At 41.1% G+C, this 18870-nt stretch overlaps 1 protein-coding gene across 4 annotated transcripts in view; it reads left to right on the top strand.

Moving 5' to 3' along the window:
• Window positions 1–18870, top strand: part of NALCN (sodium leak channel, non-selective) — a 296965-nt gene that overhangs the window by 130645 nt on the left and 147450 nt on the right. For all 4 annotated transcript variants that reach the window (XM_043892088.1, XM_043892089.1, XM_043892087.1 and 1 more), the window contains 2 exons: window positions 400–567; window positions 9364–9555. In XM_043892088.1, the coding sequence (XP_043748023.1) occupies window positions 400–567; window positions 9364–9555 (360 nt within the window). The remainder of the gene's footprint in view (window positions 1–399; window positions 568–9363; window positions 9556–18870) is intronic.

The raw sequence follows: 18870 nt of genomic DNA, 5'->3' as shown, positions 1-18870 counted from the left end.
AGTTGATTTAGCGGGGTTCCAAATTTATAAGATACCTCATGTCGCCTGGTCGACCAGCTCTTTCTGGGGCGGGGGCCGGGGGGGGCGGGGCGGGGTTGGGGGGGAGAAGTACTCTTAAGTACAGGTCTTGAAAATTTAGAGGAAATTAATGAAATAATACCTCTCAGAAACAGTTAATACTTTTACATGTTTCTCTGATCACTGAAGATACATTTGGTCTGTGATGTTCTAGTTGGTGTGTTTTAAAACCATCTCTTTAATAAAATTTCATTCTCGGTTTTTATATAACATATCTTCTCACTTTTTATGATAGTGGTGAAAATTCATGCACTGATAAACATATGACATATTTTGAAATAAATTGCAGGTTGGTTTTAATTTCACTCTTTTTTCCTCTAGGTGGCTTTTACGGTACTTTTTGATTTGGAAGCACTTCTGAAGATATGGTGTTTGGGATTCACTGGATATATTAGCTCGTCTCTCCACAAATTCGAGCTGCTACTCGTAATTGGAACCACTCTTCATGTATATCCAGACCTTTATCATTCTCAGTTCACATACTTTCAGGTAATACACATAATGCCTGTTTTTCTTTAGAATTGTTTTCTCTCCAGAGAACATACATGCGTTCTAACAACTAGTAACTAACAATTAATAACTACAAACTTGAGATGGGCTCAGTGACATCTTAAATACCAAAAATAGCACATTCATAAATCGTAGGGACTTCCTTGGTGGTCCAGAGATTAACACTCTGATCTTCCAATACAGGGTTGCTGGTTTGATTCCTGGTCAGGGAACTAAGATCTTACGTGTGCTGGTATAACCAAAAATAAATGAAGTAAATCAAATATAATGGACTTCCCTAGCAGTCGAGTGGTTAGGACTCTGTACTTCCACTGCAAGGAGCACAGGTTCAATCTCTGGTCAGGAAACTAAGATCCTACATGTCTCGTGGCATGGCAAAAATTAAAATAAAAAATTTCTGTTTATAAACTCCTAAAAATTCGTAGTAATAAATGGAGATGTTTTTCATACAGTTCATAAAAAGTTAGCAATAGACATACATGTTTTATATTCACATGGGTATTATAATCTGAGCATGCATATTAAATTTTGACATTGATATATGACTTCATATATGACTTTAATTCCAAGAGTAGATCTCCCTTCTTAATAAGCCTAAATTTGTTTGCTCAACAGTACTTAAAATTGAAACAATAAAAAATAAAACTTACCTTTACAGAGTATAGTCATACCTTATTATTTAAAAATGCCTATAAATTTATTTGTGATGATTAAATTATAATATCTATAATTTGTGCTTTATTATAACTGGGTATCTATTGTTTTAAGTGCATTATATTGTCATATTACTTCATAATTGCTCAGTAAACAAAAGTGAGTATTAATGTTATGTTCTTTGTTAGCAATAGCCATGTGCTGAGTGATATTTTAAATACTTGGTCAAAATATATGGGATATCCTAATTTAAAAAATCTCAAATATAGTCATTTTCTGAGTTGAAATTTAGTCATTTATATAATTTGTCATGTAAATGTCAGACGTTGCATTGTTTTCTTAATAGATATTTTTAAGAGTTGGAGAATTAAATGGCAGTAGAATTTTTAAAAACTATGCAGAGAAAGGAGATTCTAATTCCTTAGATGAAAGAAAATGCATTCCAACTTCACTGATGAACTTATTTCTTGGTGATACCAAAGCTGTCTTATTCAGAGCAATATTACCTGCAACTGCCAGATTGCAACCTGAAACTGAATACTTCTGAGAGCTAGAAGAAAGGACATGAAAATACAATCCACAAAAATGAAAAACATACCCCACAGACACACATAAAAAGCTGAGTCTCCAGCAATCACAGCCAAGCATATTGAACTCACAGAGGGCATCATGGTTTGAGCTTCCAGTACTATCAACATCTTCGAATGAAAACCCCTTGTCACTTGTTGGGTTATATCCTCAGGCTTGGTTATCATAAGTGAGATGGCTGGGGCAGGTGACACACACGTTTAAAACTCTTGATACAAAATCTGCTTTCCCAGCATGTGTCATTATATGCTCTTGGGCACTGCTGTCTAGATTCACAGAATCAACATGCACATTTCATACCTGATGTTAGAGAATCATTGTACATAATTGCAGAAAATATGCCTCATAGTCAAAGCTACAGCATATGTTTTTTATAAGCCTATTAAATTAACCAAATTAAGAAAGACATTGATGCCTCTTTCAGCAAGGATACCATATAAAATGTATTCAGGACTTACTTTAAAATTGTTAGCATTTCTCTCAGATAATTTTTTCATCGAAAAGTTACAAATACAGAAAGATAAAGATCATTACAGCATACTAACACATATATATGGAATTTAGAAAGATGGTAACGACAACCCTATATGCAAAACAGAAAAAGAGACACAGAAGTACAGAACAGACTTTTGAACTCTGTGGGAGAAGGTGAGGGTGGGATGTTTCGAAAGAACAGCATGTATACTATCTATGGTGAAACAGATCACCAGCCCAGGTGGGATGCATGAGACAAGTGCTCGGGCCTGGTGCACTGGGAAGACCCAGAGGAATCGGATGGAGAGGGGGGTGGGAGGGGGGATCGGGATGGGGAATACGTGTAAATCTATAGCTGATTCATATCAATGTATGACAAAACCCACTGAAAAAATTAAAAAAAAAAAAAAGAAAAGTTACAAATAGGCCAAAGTTTTGCAGACAAAGATATTTAGTCTAGGATTATTGGTGAGAGGGGAAAATGGGAACTGTTTAAGTGATAAATGTGAGGAATAGCTTGGTAAGTCCTATGGAAATTTGACCATAAAAATGATTATGATGAATAGTGGTAAAGAGCCCACCTTCCAATGCAGGAGACATAAGAGACGTGGGTTTGATCCCTCAGTCAGGAAGATCCCTTGGAAAACAGCATGGCAACCCACTCCAGTATTCTTGCCTGGAGAATCCCATTAACAGAAGAGCCTGGTGGGCTACAGTCCATGGGGTCACAGAGTTGGACACGACTGAGCGACTGAGCTCACATAGTAACTTAAAGATATGATTGTTTGTTTACGTATAAAACAGTATAAAAGTATATAACAGGTATAGCTACAAATCCAGCCTGTAAATAACATATGTAGTTTCTATATGTTTATAAAATACCTATAAATGAAAAAATGGCTGGAAAGAAATAACCCAAGTTATTACAAATTGTTAACAGTCAGCATCTCTAGGTTCTTTTCTTCTAGTCTGTTTTACACAAAATATCTAAAATCTGTATGCATGGCGCTAGTCATTGTATACAGATATAGACATATAGCTATAGATATGGTCACATAATGCCTGGTCAGTGAAGTTTGCATTTTTTTTTCTGGTCATGCCATGCAGCTTGTGGGATCTTAGTTCCCCAACTAGGGATTGAACCCAGGCCCACAACAGTGAGTGCAGAGTCCTAACCAGTGGACCACCAGGAACTTCCCAAAGTTAACAATTTTAATGCCTATATAATTTGTAATAGCTTAATTTTTTGTTAGTAGTTGAGTGATTTTCATTCGTATCTCTGTATCCACGGCCAACTTTGTGTTTTTCTAATGAGATAATTAGACACTGCCTCATTTATTTTTTGCCTAAGAGATAAGTCTCTCAAGAAGCTTAGATGTCTCAGGATTTTTGCAAATTCACAGATGGGGAACCCACTGTCCTGAACAGATTGGCTCTTTATGGGCGGACTTTTATCTCCCTGGTTGGTCCTCACGCTTATTTCTCATCTCACTTGACTTTCCTTCATCATGTTGGCAGCAGTTCTTCCTGGAGTGGATGTCACATTTTTCATATTTAAATGAAGTCAACATTTGAGTACAAAATGTCTCCCTTTATCAGTCATCTCTGAGAATTCTTATTCAGTTGAGTCGCTCAGTCGTGTCTGACTCTTTATGACCCCATGGACTGCAGCACGCCAGGATTCCCTGTCCATCACCAACTCCCGGAGTTTACTTAAACTCATGTCAATTGAGTTGGTGATGCCGTCCAACCATCTCATCCTCTGTCGTCCCCTTCTCCTCTTGCCTTCAATATTTGAGTACAAAACATCTCCCTTATATCAGTTATCTCTGAGAATCAGTATCACCCATCTATTTATCCAGGTGGTGTTTCCGAAGCACCTCCGATGTGCCAGGCACAGTTCCAGACATTGAGGGAGAGAGGTGAACAAGACAGAGAAGATCCCCTGCTTAGGAAGCTTGCATTCTAGACGGCAAGCTTTTCACATACAAGTACACGAAGGGAATAGGAGTGCTGGAAATGTGATTCAGAAGGAGCAAGCAGGGTGAAAAGGAGAAGCTGTGGGGTGAGGGTTCTGTTTTGGCTAAGTTTGTCCAGGGAAGCCCTCTTTGATGAGGGGACATTTGGGCATAGGAAGAGCAAATCTTGAGAAGGTCTATTGGGGGACCCATTCCAGGTAGAGAGGAACCACGTGACACCTGTTTTGAGGGGAACACGTGCTTAATGGAATGAACAGAGGCAGCTTTGTCCTACTAAAAGTCACAGAATCTTTACAGAATGGTGGAGAATCTGCCTGCTATGTGGGAGACCCAGGTTCGATCCCTGGGTTGGGAAGATCCCCTGGAGAAGTGAATGGCAACCCACTCCAGCGTTCTTGCCTGGAGAATCCCATGGACAGGGGAGCCTGGTGGGCTGTAGTTCACGGGTTGCAAAGAGTTGGACACGACTGAGCGACTAACGCTTTCACTGTCATTTCTGGTTCTAATAGCAGGGTGAGGACACTGGCTGTTATTTATTGTGCACCTACTGTATGCAGACACCCTGCCGAGTGCATGGTTTCATTTGTTTCTTGGTAGATAGAGACTATACATGTAAACTGCTGTCCCTAGAGATTGAGTAACTCACCAAAGACCACATAACCAGCAAGTGGTGGAAACTCATTCCCACGAAGTTTATTCTCATAGTTCACATTGTTCTATTTTAAAGACTTTTTTCTTTTTGATGTGGACCATTTTTAAAGTCACTGTTGAATTGGTTACTATATTGTTTCTGTTTTATGGCTGTGGGGCTCATGGGATCTTTGCTCCCCGACCAAGGATCAAACCCACATTGGAAGGGAAATTTTAACCACTGGAACATCAGAGAACTCCCCCCAGTAGTTCATGTTCTTAACCACGCAGTTTTTACAGCTGTGCCATGGCTGTGCATTCAGTCATGTCCCGGGCAGGCTCCTGCGTTGCTCCTCTTTGCCACGTGGGAAGCCCAACTTTTACAGTATCTCACTATTAATCAGCAGAGTGACTTTTACTGACAGACATAGAAATGTGACCAAGAAAAATATGCTTTAAAAACAACCACAAAATGTCCTACCGTGCTTATCTTTGAATGGCTGGTGTACTTTATTTCGTATCTGTAGGAACACAGAATCCAAAGGCTTTATTGGGTAGACAGAGTGAAAAGCACACTTATCCTCAAATAAATGAAAGGCGTAATTAGAGTCACCGATAAGGATTCTGCCTTGCCACGATGCAGGCTTACCCCCTCTGAAAATGCTGATCAAATCACCAGTGCGGGAATTGTATTAAGTTCTATTTCTTCCAGCTAGTGAAATATTAATTTATCAAAATAGCACAGATGTGCATAGGCTGTTTTCATTAGAATTTGGGACAGGATTCAGAATTGCTTAGGCAGTCTTTTAAATATGATTTTAATTCAAGTGGAGAAAACACAGGGTACTGTGAGTGATAGATCAGTTAAATTGCTCTTGTGAACTTTCCTGGACTCAGCTGTTCAATGATTAGATAGTGAATCATTTATGTCTGAGAATAAATAAGTCTGATAAATATGTAAAATTTTTTCATGTTATTATTCTGGGTGTTAATATGAGTGTTACTGTTTTAATAGTTCTTATGATAAAGCTGTTTCTTATTTGCAAAGATGACCCAAGTGTAATATGCTCTGGTTTGAAAGTCCATGTTAAAAATTATAGTGGGAAAAATTGGTAGCTTAAACATGCCTGTGGTATAAATGTTTAATTTGAACAATATTATTTCTCACATAAATTTTCTTCTTTATGTGTGTATTGTGTGGTGGGTGGGTGTTCAGTCACTCAGTCAGGTCTGACTCTTTGCGACCCCACAGACTGTAGTCTGCCAGGCCCCTCTGTCCATGGGATTTCCCAGGCAAGAAGAGTGGAGTGGGTTGCCATTTTCTTCTCCAGGGGATCTTCCCGACCCAGGGATCAAACCCACTTCTGCTGTGTCTCCTGCACTGGCAGGAGTTAGATTCTTTACCACTGAGCCACCTGGGAAGTATTTTAAAGGAACATGAGTGAAATCTACATTTTGTCAGCTTCTTTAAACATTTGTCCATTAGTTGATTAGACATGCAGCTGCAATGTTCTGCAGACAACACGAATAAGATTCACTATCAGTACATGTGCAGGGAAAGTCGCTTCAGTCATATTTGACTCTTCGATATCCTATGGACTATAGCCCACCAGTAGTTCCTGTTAATTCAGAATCTGGTGGTAGGAGATAAGTGTGACTTCAGAGATGGTAAATTCAGAGGTTAGTATGGCATCTCTGGGACTCAGTCCTTTTCTCCACTCACCTTTTTTCTGGGTTGGTATAATGCTTAAGTTGGCTTTCTCCATGTGGTGGCAAAGAAGGCTCCTAGAAGCTCGCGACTTATGTGACTCTTGTAGTAATTCCAGTTGGGGATTAAAAATAGACTACTTCTTCTAAGCCCCACAGAAGTTCTGATGACTGAGGTCATTGTGAATACTCTGGCCAGGCCTGGATCGTGGAGGTCAGGGAGTCCCTTCTGGGCCTCATAGATTAAGAGCAGAGTAGGAATGATTTGCCAAAGGAAAATTAGGAGGATTAGCAAGCTAGGATTGCTGGAAAAATGCCAAACTCATGTTTTTATTTGTGTAAAAATTTTAATATAAGCTTTTAAAGCATTTCTTTTTCCTTACCATATTCTGTTTTCTCCTGAGAAGCCTTCAAAGATACCTTAAGTTCTTATTGATATTGAACTATCTTGAACTACTGTACAATAATCATCTTTCATTTATGCCAAGACCACAATTTTCCTATTTTAACGTCTCTAAACTGGAAAAGACCCTGCTGCTGGGAGGGATTGGGAGCAGGAGGAGAAGGGGATGACAGAAGATGAGATGGCTGGATGGCATCACCGACTCAATGGACATGAGTTTGAGTAAACTCTGGGAGTTGGTGATGGAAAGGGAGGCCTGGCGTGCTGCAATTCATGGGGTCGCAAAGAGTCGGACACGACTGAGCGACTGAACTGAACTGAACTGAAACTGGGATCTGGCTTCCCTGGTGCCTGAGATGGTAAAGATTCTGCCTGTAACACAGGAGACCCCGGTTCAATCTCCAGGTAGGGAAGATCACCTGGAGAAGGAAATGGCAACCCAATCCAGTATTCTTGCCTGGAGAATTCCATGGACAGAAGAGCCTGTCAGGCTGCTACAGTCCATGGGGTCTCAAAGAGTCGGACATGACTGAATGACTAACACTTTCAAACTGGGATCTGCCTTATGATCAGGAATGTGTTATACTTTAATTGGCAGCATTTTCAATTTCGTATCAGTACATTGAAAAAAAAATGGCATCTTAGACTTATTGAAAAATGTTACTTTTCTGTACTTTATACTTCAACTTTTAATTATATTCTACTTTATGCTTTTAATCTTATAGATAAACCCTTAAGAGCTGTGCTTTTGTATTATATTAACACTCAGGCTGTAACAGGAATAGCCATTGAGTCTTATTTGTCCAACACAGTGTTTGGCACATAATAGTATTTTTTAAGTGAATGAGAAAATTACTTATGTGTGTGAGTTTTTGCATATATATTCAAAACATGTAAACATGTGTGTATTTAGATAACCAGCTAAGCACAAGGTTCTAAAAAGTTCTAAAAAAATAACGAAGTTCTAAAAATACAGGGCTTGGGTAAGATTGATGTATGTTTCTCTCCAGTTGGTGAGTGAGTGAAAGTCATTCAGTTGTGTCCTTCTCTTTGTGACCCCATGGACTGAACCACCCCCTACCCCCGATTCCTCTGTCCATGGAATTCTCCAGGCAAGAATAATGGAGTGGGCTGCCATTTCCTTCTCTGAGGGGATCTTTCTGACCCGGGGATCGAAACCAAGTCTCCTGCATTGCAGGTGAATTCTTTACCATCTGAGCCCCCAGGGAAGCCCCCTGTTCCCTGAGGTCATCCAGAAAGCCAGCCTATCCGGTTGGATTGAAGCTGTCACCTTCTATAGGAGGCTTCTATTTCTGATCCAAAGGGGCAACTCCAGTTGTTCTCATCGGCCAGCTAGAGGAAGGTATAACAAGTGTCCAGGCCAAATTTATTTCATTTCATGTTTCCTGTTTTGTTCCCATTTAATCCACCTTGCCTGACCATGGACTCAATCTACGTCCCGGCATGTCTGAATCTGAAGTTCCGCAAAGAAGTCTAAAAATGCATGTGCCAAAACTCAATTGCCAGTGTGAGCAAGAAGGAAGTACATAGGACAGTAAAGTGAATGTAAGGGTCCGTTAAATCCATAAAAGTAGACCAGATCAGAGGTCGAGAGCTTGTACGGAGTGACCCATATGGAATAAGACACATGTCGTTATATTTTGTACCAACTGCTCAGAATAAAAACACTTGAAATATTGAAGAAAAAAACAAGGTGTAAAAATTACTTCCTTTCACACTCCATAGGTCTGAACCTAGTCCACCAGCCACACTTGGAAGTGGGGCTGGAAAATGCAGCATATAACCCTGGGCAGCTAATTGCTGGGCTAAAATTCAGAAAGTTCTATTAATTAAAGGAAGGATAGAATGGGTCTTAGGGTAACAGTCTAGCCGTGAATAAAGACTCCCTGATGGAAGGATTTTTAAAATTGCTTTATGAATGTACCATAATCCCTAGGAAGGGGTGTTTTTTTTTTTTATAACAATGAATATAGCTAATATTGAACTAATGTTTTCTTTGATATTTGAACATTAGGAAAAATTGTCAGCTTTATTTCAACAATAGTGTTAATTAATGCCACTTTGAATTATCACAGCATATGTTAAAACAGTGAGTTGTCACCCTTTTCCTGCCTTCATTCCTTTGGGATTTGTTGAGTTCTTGTTGTACAACAGGCACTGAACTAGGCTAATATCTTAGCTCTTAAAGTGTTTCATCACTAAATACTCAGATGGAAAATGCAATTTTATAGAGTGCTATAAAAAATGAGATTTTAGTCTGAACTTATTTAAGATTCATTGTAAACGGTCTAGTGTGTATGTTTTTCTCTCCCACAACAGGTTCTTCGGGTAGTTCGGCTTATTAAAATTTCACCTGCATTAGAAGACTTTGTATACAAGATCTTTGGTCCTGGAAAAAAGCTTGGGAGTTTGGTTGTGTTCACTGCCAGCCTCTTGATTGTTATGTCGGCAATTAGTCTGCAGATGTTCTGCTTTGTCGAAGAGTTGGATAGATTCACAACATTTCCAAGGGTAAGAACAAGAAATGCAGTCAGTGTAATTCAGTTATTTCTTATTTTAGTAGTAATGCTTAATGTCAAAGTCATTTCACTTTAGCAGTGGCTTAAAAAATACTAACTTTTTTATAACTTGGAGTAATTCAATTTTAATATTCACAGTGGTCTCTTCTACAGAATACAGGTGTCCGAGCACATTTTCAGCATTGTCAGATTATGTGTCAATTCTAAAATTCTGGAAACAATCTAATAGAATGAGATGCAGAAACCATTAAAGGTAGAAGATGGGGTTCTTAGTACCTATAAATGAAAATATAGCAGAACTTTTAAATTATTAATTTTAAAATGCTTGGAATGTGCTTTTGTGTGTTTGTGAGAGGTAACATTTTAAATTTGTTTTGCAGTTCATGTGTATTTTTATGTCAGGCATAATCTAGAAGAGAATTTTTATTTCCAATATATAAATTTCATAAACTCTTCAGATTTGAAGTGTCTTTAAAAGATCATCTAGTTCATAGCTCTGTATTCTCATTAAGATTCACTTAGGTTAAAAAGCAAGTTAAAAACCAATCAATCAATAAAAAAACTAATCAGTCCCTAATCAGAAGGACCCTGAAATTTAACTCTATAAGGATTTAGAAATATGAAAAAAATATAATGACCAAGACAAGGTTTATCACCATAAACTGAAATAGTAAGGTCTGTTGTATGAGAAGAATTATCTTGGGGTAAGAACAACAAATAATACATCCAAAAAAAAAAAAAGCTTTAAGGGTAAAGTTATGGGTAACATAATAGATAGACTAACATAGCCTGAGTTTTTTTGTTTTTTTTTTTTAATCTTAACAGATAGACTAATAAACTCTGGGTTATTGTAATTTTTTTTTTTAATCTTGTGCTAAATGTGTTACTCATTGCCAAGCATCTATTGAGTGTCTATCAAGAACCAGGCAGTCTTGGCGATCCTGAGATATAAATGCAATTCAGTTCCCAGTCTTCAGGAATTCCAGCTGAGATGCAGGTAATCACTAAGCAAATATCAAGCATGACAGGCTTTGATAAAGGCAGACACTGGGAACCCAGAGGGAAGGTGCACAACCAGGGGTGGAAAAATCCAGAAAGGCTCTCTGGAACAGGAGGTTGGTGAAGAACAGCTGGATGAAGTCAGATGAAGTGCAGAGAACAGTGTTCCTTCCAGGTCTTGTGCCGAAGGTCTGAAGTGAGCCGTGTCTTGTTCCAGAACTTAAAGGAGAAAGAACAGTCGACGGCAAGGGGAGGACATAAAGCCAGGGAACTTTTAAGTGGATGAAAGCATGATTGTGATTAAACGTTGCTAAGAGAGTGCAAGGAGTGGGCCACAAAGATGCATGGGGTCAGGAGGAGGACGGCAGGAGGTTTCCAGAGGTGGCTGCAGGGCCTGGCGCCGGGATTGCCCTCAGGCACGTGTGGAGCTGAGGCGGTCTTGTAGGACAGTGAGCCAAGCCCAAAGCCATGGCGAGCCTTGGTTCACTGATCGCCCCGGTGCAGGCAGCAGGCAGGAGCGGGCGTGGCTGCCCGGGTTCCCTTCTGCCCCCGGCAGGGCAGGCTGAGGGGCTGGGGGGTCGGCCCTGGTGTGGAGGGGCGGGGGCTGGGCACTGCCTGGGAGTCCTGAACAAAGCTCCTGCCCACTTACAGGCCGGGGAGGAGGGGGGGGTGCGCCTAGAGGAAGGGCTGGGAGTGAAAACGTGCGGAGTCAAGGTGGAGAACAGTGCTGAGCGCCATGAGAAGACTCCAAGTAGAGACGTGTGGGCCAGGAAGCCAGGGACCTGAGCGGGCAGCCTGGGGGCCTGTCTCGCTCCCTGAAACTCCCGCCGGAGACTGCGGTGCAGGGCTGTGCCCGAGACCGAGGGGAAGGGCAGCTTCCCTCCCCCAGGGACCTTCCAGGCAAAGCCTGGTCATTGCCCGTGGTCAGGCAGCTTAGGGTTGGCCTGGAACCAGACTCCCCTACAGGAAGGCCTGCTCTTCCTCCGGGGACAGAAGGATGCAAGCAAAGATGATGGTGTCGTCATCAAGGCCAGCTTGTCCTAGGCTGCCCCCTCGCTGCCCCCTTATTGGGTAAATACAAAGAGCAGACCGCCATCTTTGTTGTCTGTCTTCACCATCCATCCCTCAGGCCTCACTAAGGATCAGCCTTTGTTCTGGGCGACGGGGTACTAAGTGGGAACAGCCTGTATTTATTTATTGCACAGACCTATCTTAATTTCATAATTTATCTTCACTTTTCACCCTTTCCTCTCATTTCACACAACTGATTTTATATCCTTTACCCCAAACCTCTTTTTGGAGTGCAGAATATTCCAGATATTTTAAGGGTGATATCTCACTCCAGAGTTGTCTGAATCAGCCTCCTGTAACCAATGAGTTAATATTTCTATAGCAGAACATCAACCTTCAGACAAAGAAGGATAAATGATACAATAAATAAGTCATAGATCAGGTCAGACTTTTGCCACTAAATGAGCTACCAACAAAACACAACAAAGCACCTTTGGGTATTTTCAAAATGTTTTGAGTGTTGAAATTGAAAATAAGAGCTGTGGGCCTGCATACAGAATCATCGTGGATGAGAGTCTGTACGTCCCACTCCATTACTTTTTACTTGTGCTCACTCTGTCGTATCCGACTCTTTGTGACCCCATGCACTATAGCCCAGTAGGCTCTTATGTCCATGGGATTTTCCAGGGAAGAATACTGGAATGGGTTCCCATAAGACACCAAACAAATTATACTTTAAACTTTTTTTTTACATCTAGAATATAGGCAAAAATGGGACTTCCCTGGTAGTCCAGTGGCTAAGACTTTGTCTTCCAATGTAGAGGGTGTAGGTTGGATCCTTGGTCAGGAGGCTAAGATACCACATGCCACATGGTCAAAAAATAAAACAGAAGCAGTATTGTACCAAATTCAATAACTTTAAAAATGTTCCACATCAAAAAAAATCTTAAAATACAGGCAAAAATGGTATTTTCCACATAGTATTGTGTGTGTTGAATAATATATAAACAATCCAACCCTGGGCTTAGAAAGCATTAGGAAAAAAAGTGACATCCTATAAAATGTATTTGAAATTGGCATAATACAGAGGCTACTCAATATTAAAGACAAAGCTGCTTTAGATCCCTTGGGATTTGCTCTGTTTCTCTAGCTATAATAGTAATCAAGGAACATTGCATTTTCAGATCTCCAATTACTCAATTGTGCTTCTCTGCCTGATTACTGTGACCATCTTAATGAAAGCAGCCAGTGACTAGGGAGCCCCCTAATCAGTTATCCAGCAGCTGACAGAGTTGACACAGGAAGGGACTGGCTTTCTCCTTGCGTAGGGATGCAGTTAAGAGTTAAATCCCCGAAACATAATCAAATTCTACAAGAAATGCTGAAAGTATTACAGTTGCAAAAAGCAGTCATTATCATTCCAAGTCAAAGCACCATCACTGGTGACACTTGCCTGATAGGAAGTGATCAGGAAAGATGGTTACAAACACAAGACAGCTATGCTTGATTTCTGTGGTCTTGCTTCCTTTCCTGCTCATGAGACGTGTCAGTACTCAATAGTTGGGTGTTGAGGTGTGTGCTAGGTCACTTCAATCGTGTCCAACTCTTGGCGACACAATGGACTGTAGCCCACCAGGTTCCTCTGTCCATGGAACTCTCCAGGCAAGAATGGAGAGTTGGGTTGCCATTTCCTTCTCCAGGGGACCTTCCCCATCCAGGGATCAAACCCCAGTCTTCTGCATTGCAGACTATTACTTTACCGACCAAGCTACCAGGGAAGCCCAGCATTTGTGCCTGGAAAATCATTATTGGGCTGTTTGCTGGAAGTTGACCTTGACGCAGTCAACCAGGGCAGGTATAATCTCTCCAGAGAAACAAGACTAGATGTAAAACCAAACCCTGATTTGATTGGACCTGATTGTATCTTGGGCTCCAGCAACCTACCATGAGATGCCTCTAAGAGGAGCTGACATGGACACAAAAGATGGTTTCCTGTCCAAATCCCAGGAAGAGAGCCCTGGAGGGACAGAGGGACAGTGAGACAACAGCAACCTGGGCAAACTAAGTGACCGCCCAGCGCCTTGACCCTCTGATGCAGCTCCGCCCACGTGGAAAACCCAGTGCTTCCTGAACTGAAAGGATGCTGAAGGGATTAGCATTATTCCACCAGTTCCCCATGGGTCTGCTTGCCTAACCCCCGCAGCCCATTCTCCATTTGCATTAAAACTGCAAATTTACACCTTCTTAGGTATGAATTGTCTCATGCCATTCTCCCATTTAAAATGCTTCAAGATCCTCCTTTCCCTCAAGATAACAAACATTTTAATAGGGTTTTCAGTATCTTTTCATCTCTGGCCCCACTTACCTCTTTGGACCCAGATTTCAGGATTTCCTCCAGCATCCCTTTCAAAGGCAGAGATGGTGTCTTTTTTTTTTTTTTCTTTTCTTTTCTTTTTTAATTTTTTTCTTCTTTTTAAATTTTCTTCTTTTCTCTTTTCATTTTTTTTCTTTTCTTTTTTAATTTTTTTTTTTAATGTTGTGAGGCATGTGAAATCTTAGTTCCCCAACCAGAAATCGAACCCACAGTCCCTGCGGTGGAAACTCAGAGTTTTAACCACTGGACCACCAGGGAAGTCCATCCTGACGGTGTCCGTCTTGTTCATTTAAATCCTCCATGTTCAGCACAACCGTTGCCACAGGGTAGCTGGTTTGAATGAAGAATGATGCTGGACCAAAGCAAACCTCTCTGATCCTCCCACACCTTATCAGCTCAGCAGGTCAGATTCCGTCTTCACTGTTGTCCACAGCTCTGGGACCCCCCCCACTTAGCCTCCATCATACCCCTCACCCTTCTCCCATCAGCAATGTCTGCATAATTCTGTCGGAATGCTTTGGCTGCCAGTAGGAAAAAACTGACTCCAACTGACTTAAACAATTAGGAAATTCATCTCACAAAATTCAAGAGATTAGGTAGATTTTAGGAAGCCGGGACTCTGAATCTTCCATGGAAATTCTCTCAGTTGTTGTTGTGGGTTGAATTACGTGCCCCTAAAGACATGCTGAAGTCCTAACCCCCAGGACCCCAAAAATGTGGCCTTGTCTGGAAATAGAGGTCATCAGGTTAAAACAAGGTCCTTAGGGTGAACTCTGATCCAGTACAGCCGATATTCTATACAAAGGGGAGCGTCTGACACCCACACAGACATACACGGAGAGAAGACGATGTGAAGCAGCATGCGGCGAAGGTGGCCGTGTGACTGGCAGGGCGTCTGCAAGCCAGGGAGCCCCCAGGATTGCCAGCAAGAGCCCAAAGCAGAAGAGGCAAGGGAAACCCTTCCGAGGGAGGCTTCAGAGGCTGCATGGTCCTGCCAACAGCTTGATTTCTGACTGCTAGCCTTCAGAACTATGAGAATAAATTCCCATTGTTTGAAACCACCTGGTTTTAGGTACCAGCAACCCTAGCAAACCAATATAGTTTCCTTATCTGTGTGATGTCTTTGTGTGAACAAAATGGATGCACCATTTCTGGGCTTCATGATAAAATCTCGAAGAAGGAGGACATCGTCTCTGCCCAGGTCTCCTCCTTAAAAGCAAGGTCACCTTTTCCAGTCCCTTCTCCCCCCATGCCCCCACTATAGACAGGCCCTCATCTCTCATCAGCAGGATTGGGTCACGTGGTCACTGCTGAAGAAATCACTGCACGATGGCTGGAGTCAGGGTGATTGTCTTGGATTCATCATGGGGGAAGAAATGGATACTGGGGGGGACAGCCACAGAAACTATGGCAATGCTCAGCCCCAAAACCTGAACAGGATTTCTCTCTCTCATCTCTGCCTCCAAATCTCTTGTATGTCTTGTGCAAATAGGGGATGTAGATAGAAGCAGGGAAGGATGGGGTCTGGTGTCTATTTTCTCTCCCAGCAGCAGCTGGGCCCCAGCTTCTTTCCAAGATGCTCAAATGGGACGTGCCAGGAAGCCAGCATAGGGCCTGGCACATACTGGACTCTTGCTTTCCCTCTTTTTCCAGTTCCTTCTGTCGCATGCTGTCAACACGCATGCAAAGTATCTTCTCCTCTACTTATATTACAAGTATCTTTAAGTTGGCAGCACTGTGATCTCCCCTCCTGACACCTCCCAGAGCACTTACTAGCACTGTTTTGGGACTTCCCTGGTGGTCCAGTGGCTAAGACTCTATGCTCCCCAAGTAGGGGGCCAGGGTTTGATCCCTGGTCAGGGAACTAAATGCCATATGCCCCCACTAAGAACTGCACATTGCCACAGCTAAAGATCCCACATGCTGCAGCTTAGACCCCGCACAGCCAAATAAATGGAGAAGCGGTAAAAAATAAAAACCACTGTGTCTTGGGTTGTGTAGCATTGGAAAGCAGAGAGAGGGGAAACAGCCAGTGGAGCCTCAGCAGAAACCCTGGATATGGAGAGGAGCCTAAATGTTTCCAGTGAGAAAAGAGAGAATGATGCAATTTAATAAAGCAACTTTGTCATCTCAAGCCAATAACTTTCTCTTCTAATTTGGACCAAGCAGACACTTTGCTAAGTAGAAATAATGCGATTAAGCCCTGCTGTGAGGCAGTATCCCGCCGTTCCTCCTTTGTTGGGACTAATAGGTTGTATTATAAGAACAATTAGATTAGCTTTTCATGAAGGAACAACCCATACAGGTCAGGAGACAGCTTGCTCTAGGCAGGTTGCCACCCAGCTTTCTGTAGCAGGGACAAAAACAATTGGCGTTTTCTCCTGGTTGCCTGACCAAAGCTTCTGTGCACAGTTTCACTACAGTTTTTTTTTTTAATTTTATTTATTTTTAATTGGAAGATAATTGCTTTACAATATTGTGTTTCTGCCATACAGCATCATGAATCAACCATAGATACACATGTGCGCCCCCCCTCCTGAGCCTCCCTGCCACCTGCCTCCCCATCCCAGCCCCTAGGTCATCACAGAGCCCTCCCTTGAGCTCCCTGGGGCATACAGCGAATTCCCACTGGCTATCTGTTTTACACACGGTAATGTATATGTGTCCACCTACTCTTCATTCAGCCCACCCTCCCCTTCCCGCCCTGTGCCAGCCGAGAGCCTACTATACAAAGTGAAATAAGTCAAAAAGAGAAAAACAAAATTATTGTATATGAATACGTTTATGTGGAATCTAGAGAGATGGTACTGATGAGCCTATTTGCAGAGCAGCAGTGGAGTGACTATGGTTTCCACTTAGTATACAAAGCAATTTTAGTATGTTGCTAAAATACTTGCAATGGGGATTTCACTGGCAGCCCAGTGGCTGAGACTCCACACTTCCACTGTAGGAAGCGTGGCTTCGATCCCTGGTTGGGGAGCTAAGATCTCGCATGCCACAGGGCGTGGCCAAAAAATAAGTAAAAGTCAAAATCGATGCAAAGAAAATCCATGATGAACAAAAAATCAAAATAATAATAATAACAAATACTTGGAATAAACATCCACTGTAGATCTTTAACCAGATCGATATCTTTATTCCTTTTAATTTCCTGCTAAAATAATAGTAAGTAGGCCTAGTTTTTATTCATAAATAATAATACACTACCCTCCATAACACAGGTAATTGAATTTTTTTTTGCCAAGTCAGACCCCAAATTTAATTCAATTGCAAATTATATTTGAATGAAAATAATCATTCAGCTTTCTTTTTTTTAACTTTTTATTTTGTATTGGAGTATAGCCGATTAACAGTGTTGTGATAGTTTCAGATGAACAGCAAAGGGACTCAGCCATATATATATATATATATATATGTGTGTGTGTGTGTGTGTGTGTGTGTGTGTGTATCCATTCTCCCCAGGGAACTTGAATTTTAATATTGTTTATTTGATATAAGTTTTCTTAATTCGCATTCTCTAAATGCTAATTACTTGCTCTATTGAATTTTCACTTATAAAATCATGTCCAAAGGAGTTATACAATATAAGAAGTAAATGCTATTAAACACTTAATTACAAATTAATTTTCCTGTTTCCTCTCACCACCAGAATGGCTAATCATGCTGTTAGTTGCATTGAAAGGATTTAGTTGCATTGAAAGAATTGAGAAATTTGAAGAAAAAATTTGTCCCTTCATTTTTTTTCAACATTTGCAAGACGTAGGATTTGACTACATTTTTCATACATTCGGGGTTTATCTTCAAAGGGATAATTAGTTCAACTGATATTGCTGAAATCTTTATTAATTTTTGTTTCTATTATTTTACAGTCTTCCATGTATTTTTTTTTCATTTTTTTCATGATCTATAAGAGGCATGCAAAGGTATATAGAGCATAATAAGATGTATTCTTCTGTGGCCATATGCAGTTTAAAAAGCAGATTAATGGGAGTTCCCTGATGGTCCAGTGGGTAAGACCTCCAAGCTTCCAGTCCAGGGGGTGTGTGTTCGATCCCTGGTTGGGGAACTAAGATCCCACATGCTTCATGGAGCGACCACAAAAATAAATAAGTAAATCATCTTATTTTTAAAAAAGTAGGTTAGCAATAGATCTGACGTCTTGGAGCACCATCCCCTCATCTCTCTCCTCCCTTTCCCATAGTGAACCACTTTTCTGAACTTGATGTTTTTTCTTAGCATCGCTACATCCTTGTACACTTTTAACGCATGTATAGGCATCAACTGAGACTCACTTGTCTTTTTGTGTAATTTAAATTCACCTTGTGTGTCCTCATACTGGACTGTTTCTCCGGCTAATTGCTGTTTTGGCTCAACACTCTGTGAGATTTACCAATGTGAGTGAGTACATGATGTAGCTGTATTTTATGTATTTCTTTTGGGGTATAATATGCAACTCTACATTGCATCATATGATGCTGGGAAAGATGGAAGGCAAAAAGAGAAGGGGACAGCAGAGGATGAAATGTTTAGATAGCATCACTGACTCAATGGACCTGAAATTGAGCAAACTCCGGGAGATAGTGAAGGACAGAGGAGGACTAGCGTGCTGCAATCCATGGGGTCACAAAGAGTCAGACAACAGTCGGATGGCTTAGTGACTGAACAGTAACAACAAAAACATACATGTATGTGTAGACACATGTGTACACACACACATATATATAGTATACTATTCATAGAGGCTGTGCACAATTAATTTTCCCATTCTATGTGGCAGGTGAATTCTAAAATGGTCCACCAAGAGATCTGACTCTCTCCATAATCTCTTCCCATTGGGTTTGGGCAGGGCTTGTAAATATGATAGGCCTTCACTCATGTGAATAAGTTATTAGGGACTGAACTGAAGTCAGTCAACAAGGAGGT

This window comes from Cervus elaphus, chromosome 30, assembly GCF_910594005.1.
Source record: "Cervus elaphus chromosome 30, mCerEla1.1, whole genome shotgun sequence".
Taxonomy (NCBI): domain Eukaryota; kingdom Metazoa; phylum Chordata; class Mammalia; order Artiodactyla; family Cervidae; genus Cervus; species Cervus elaphus.
This window is presented reverse-complemented; position numbering and strand designations above follow the sequence as displayed.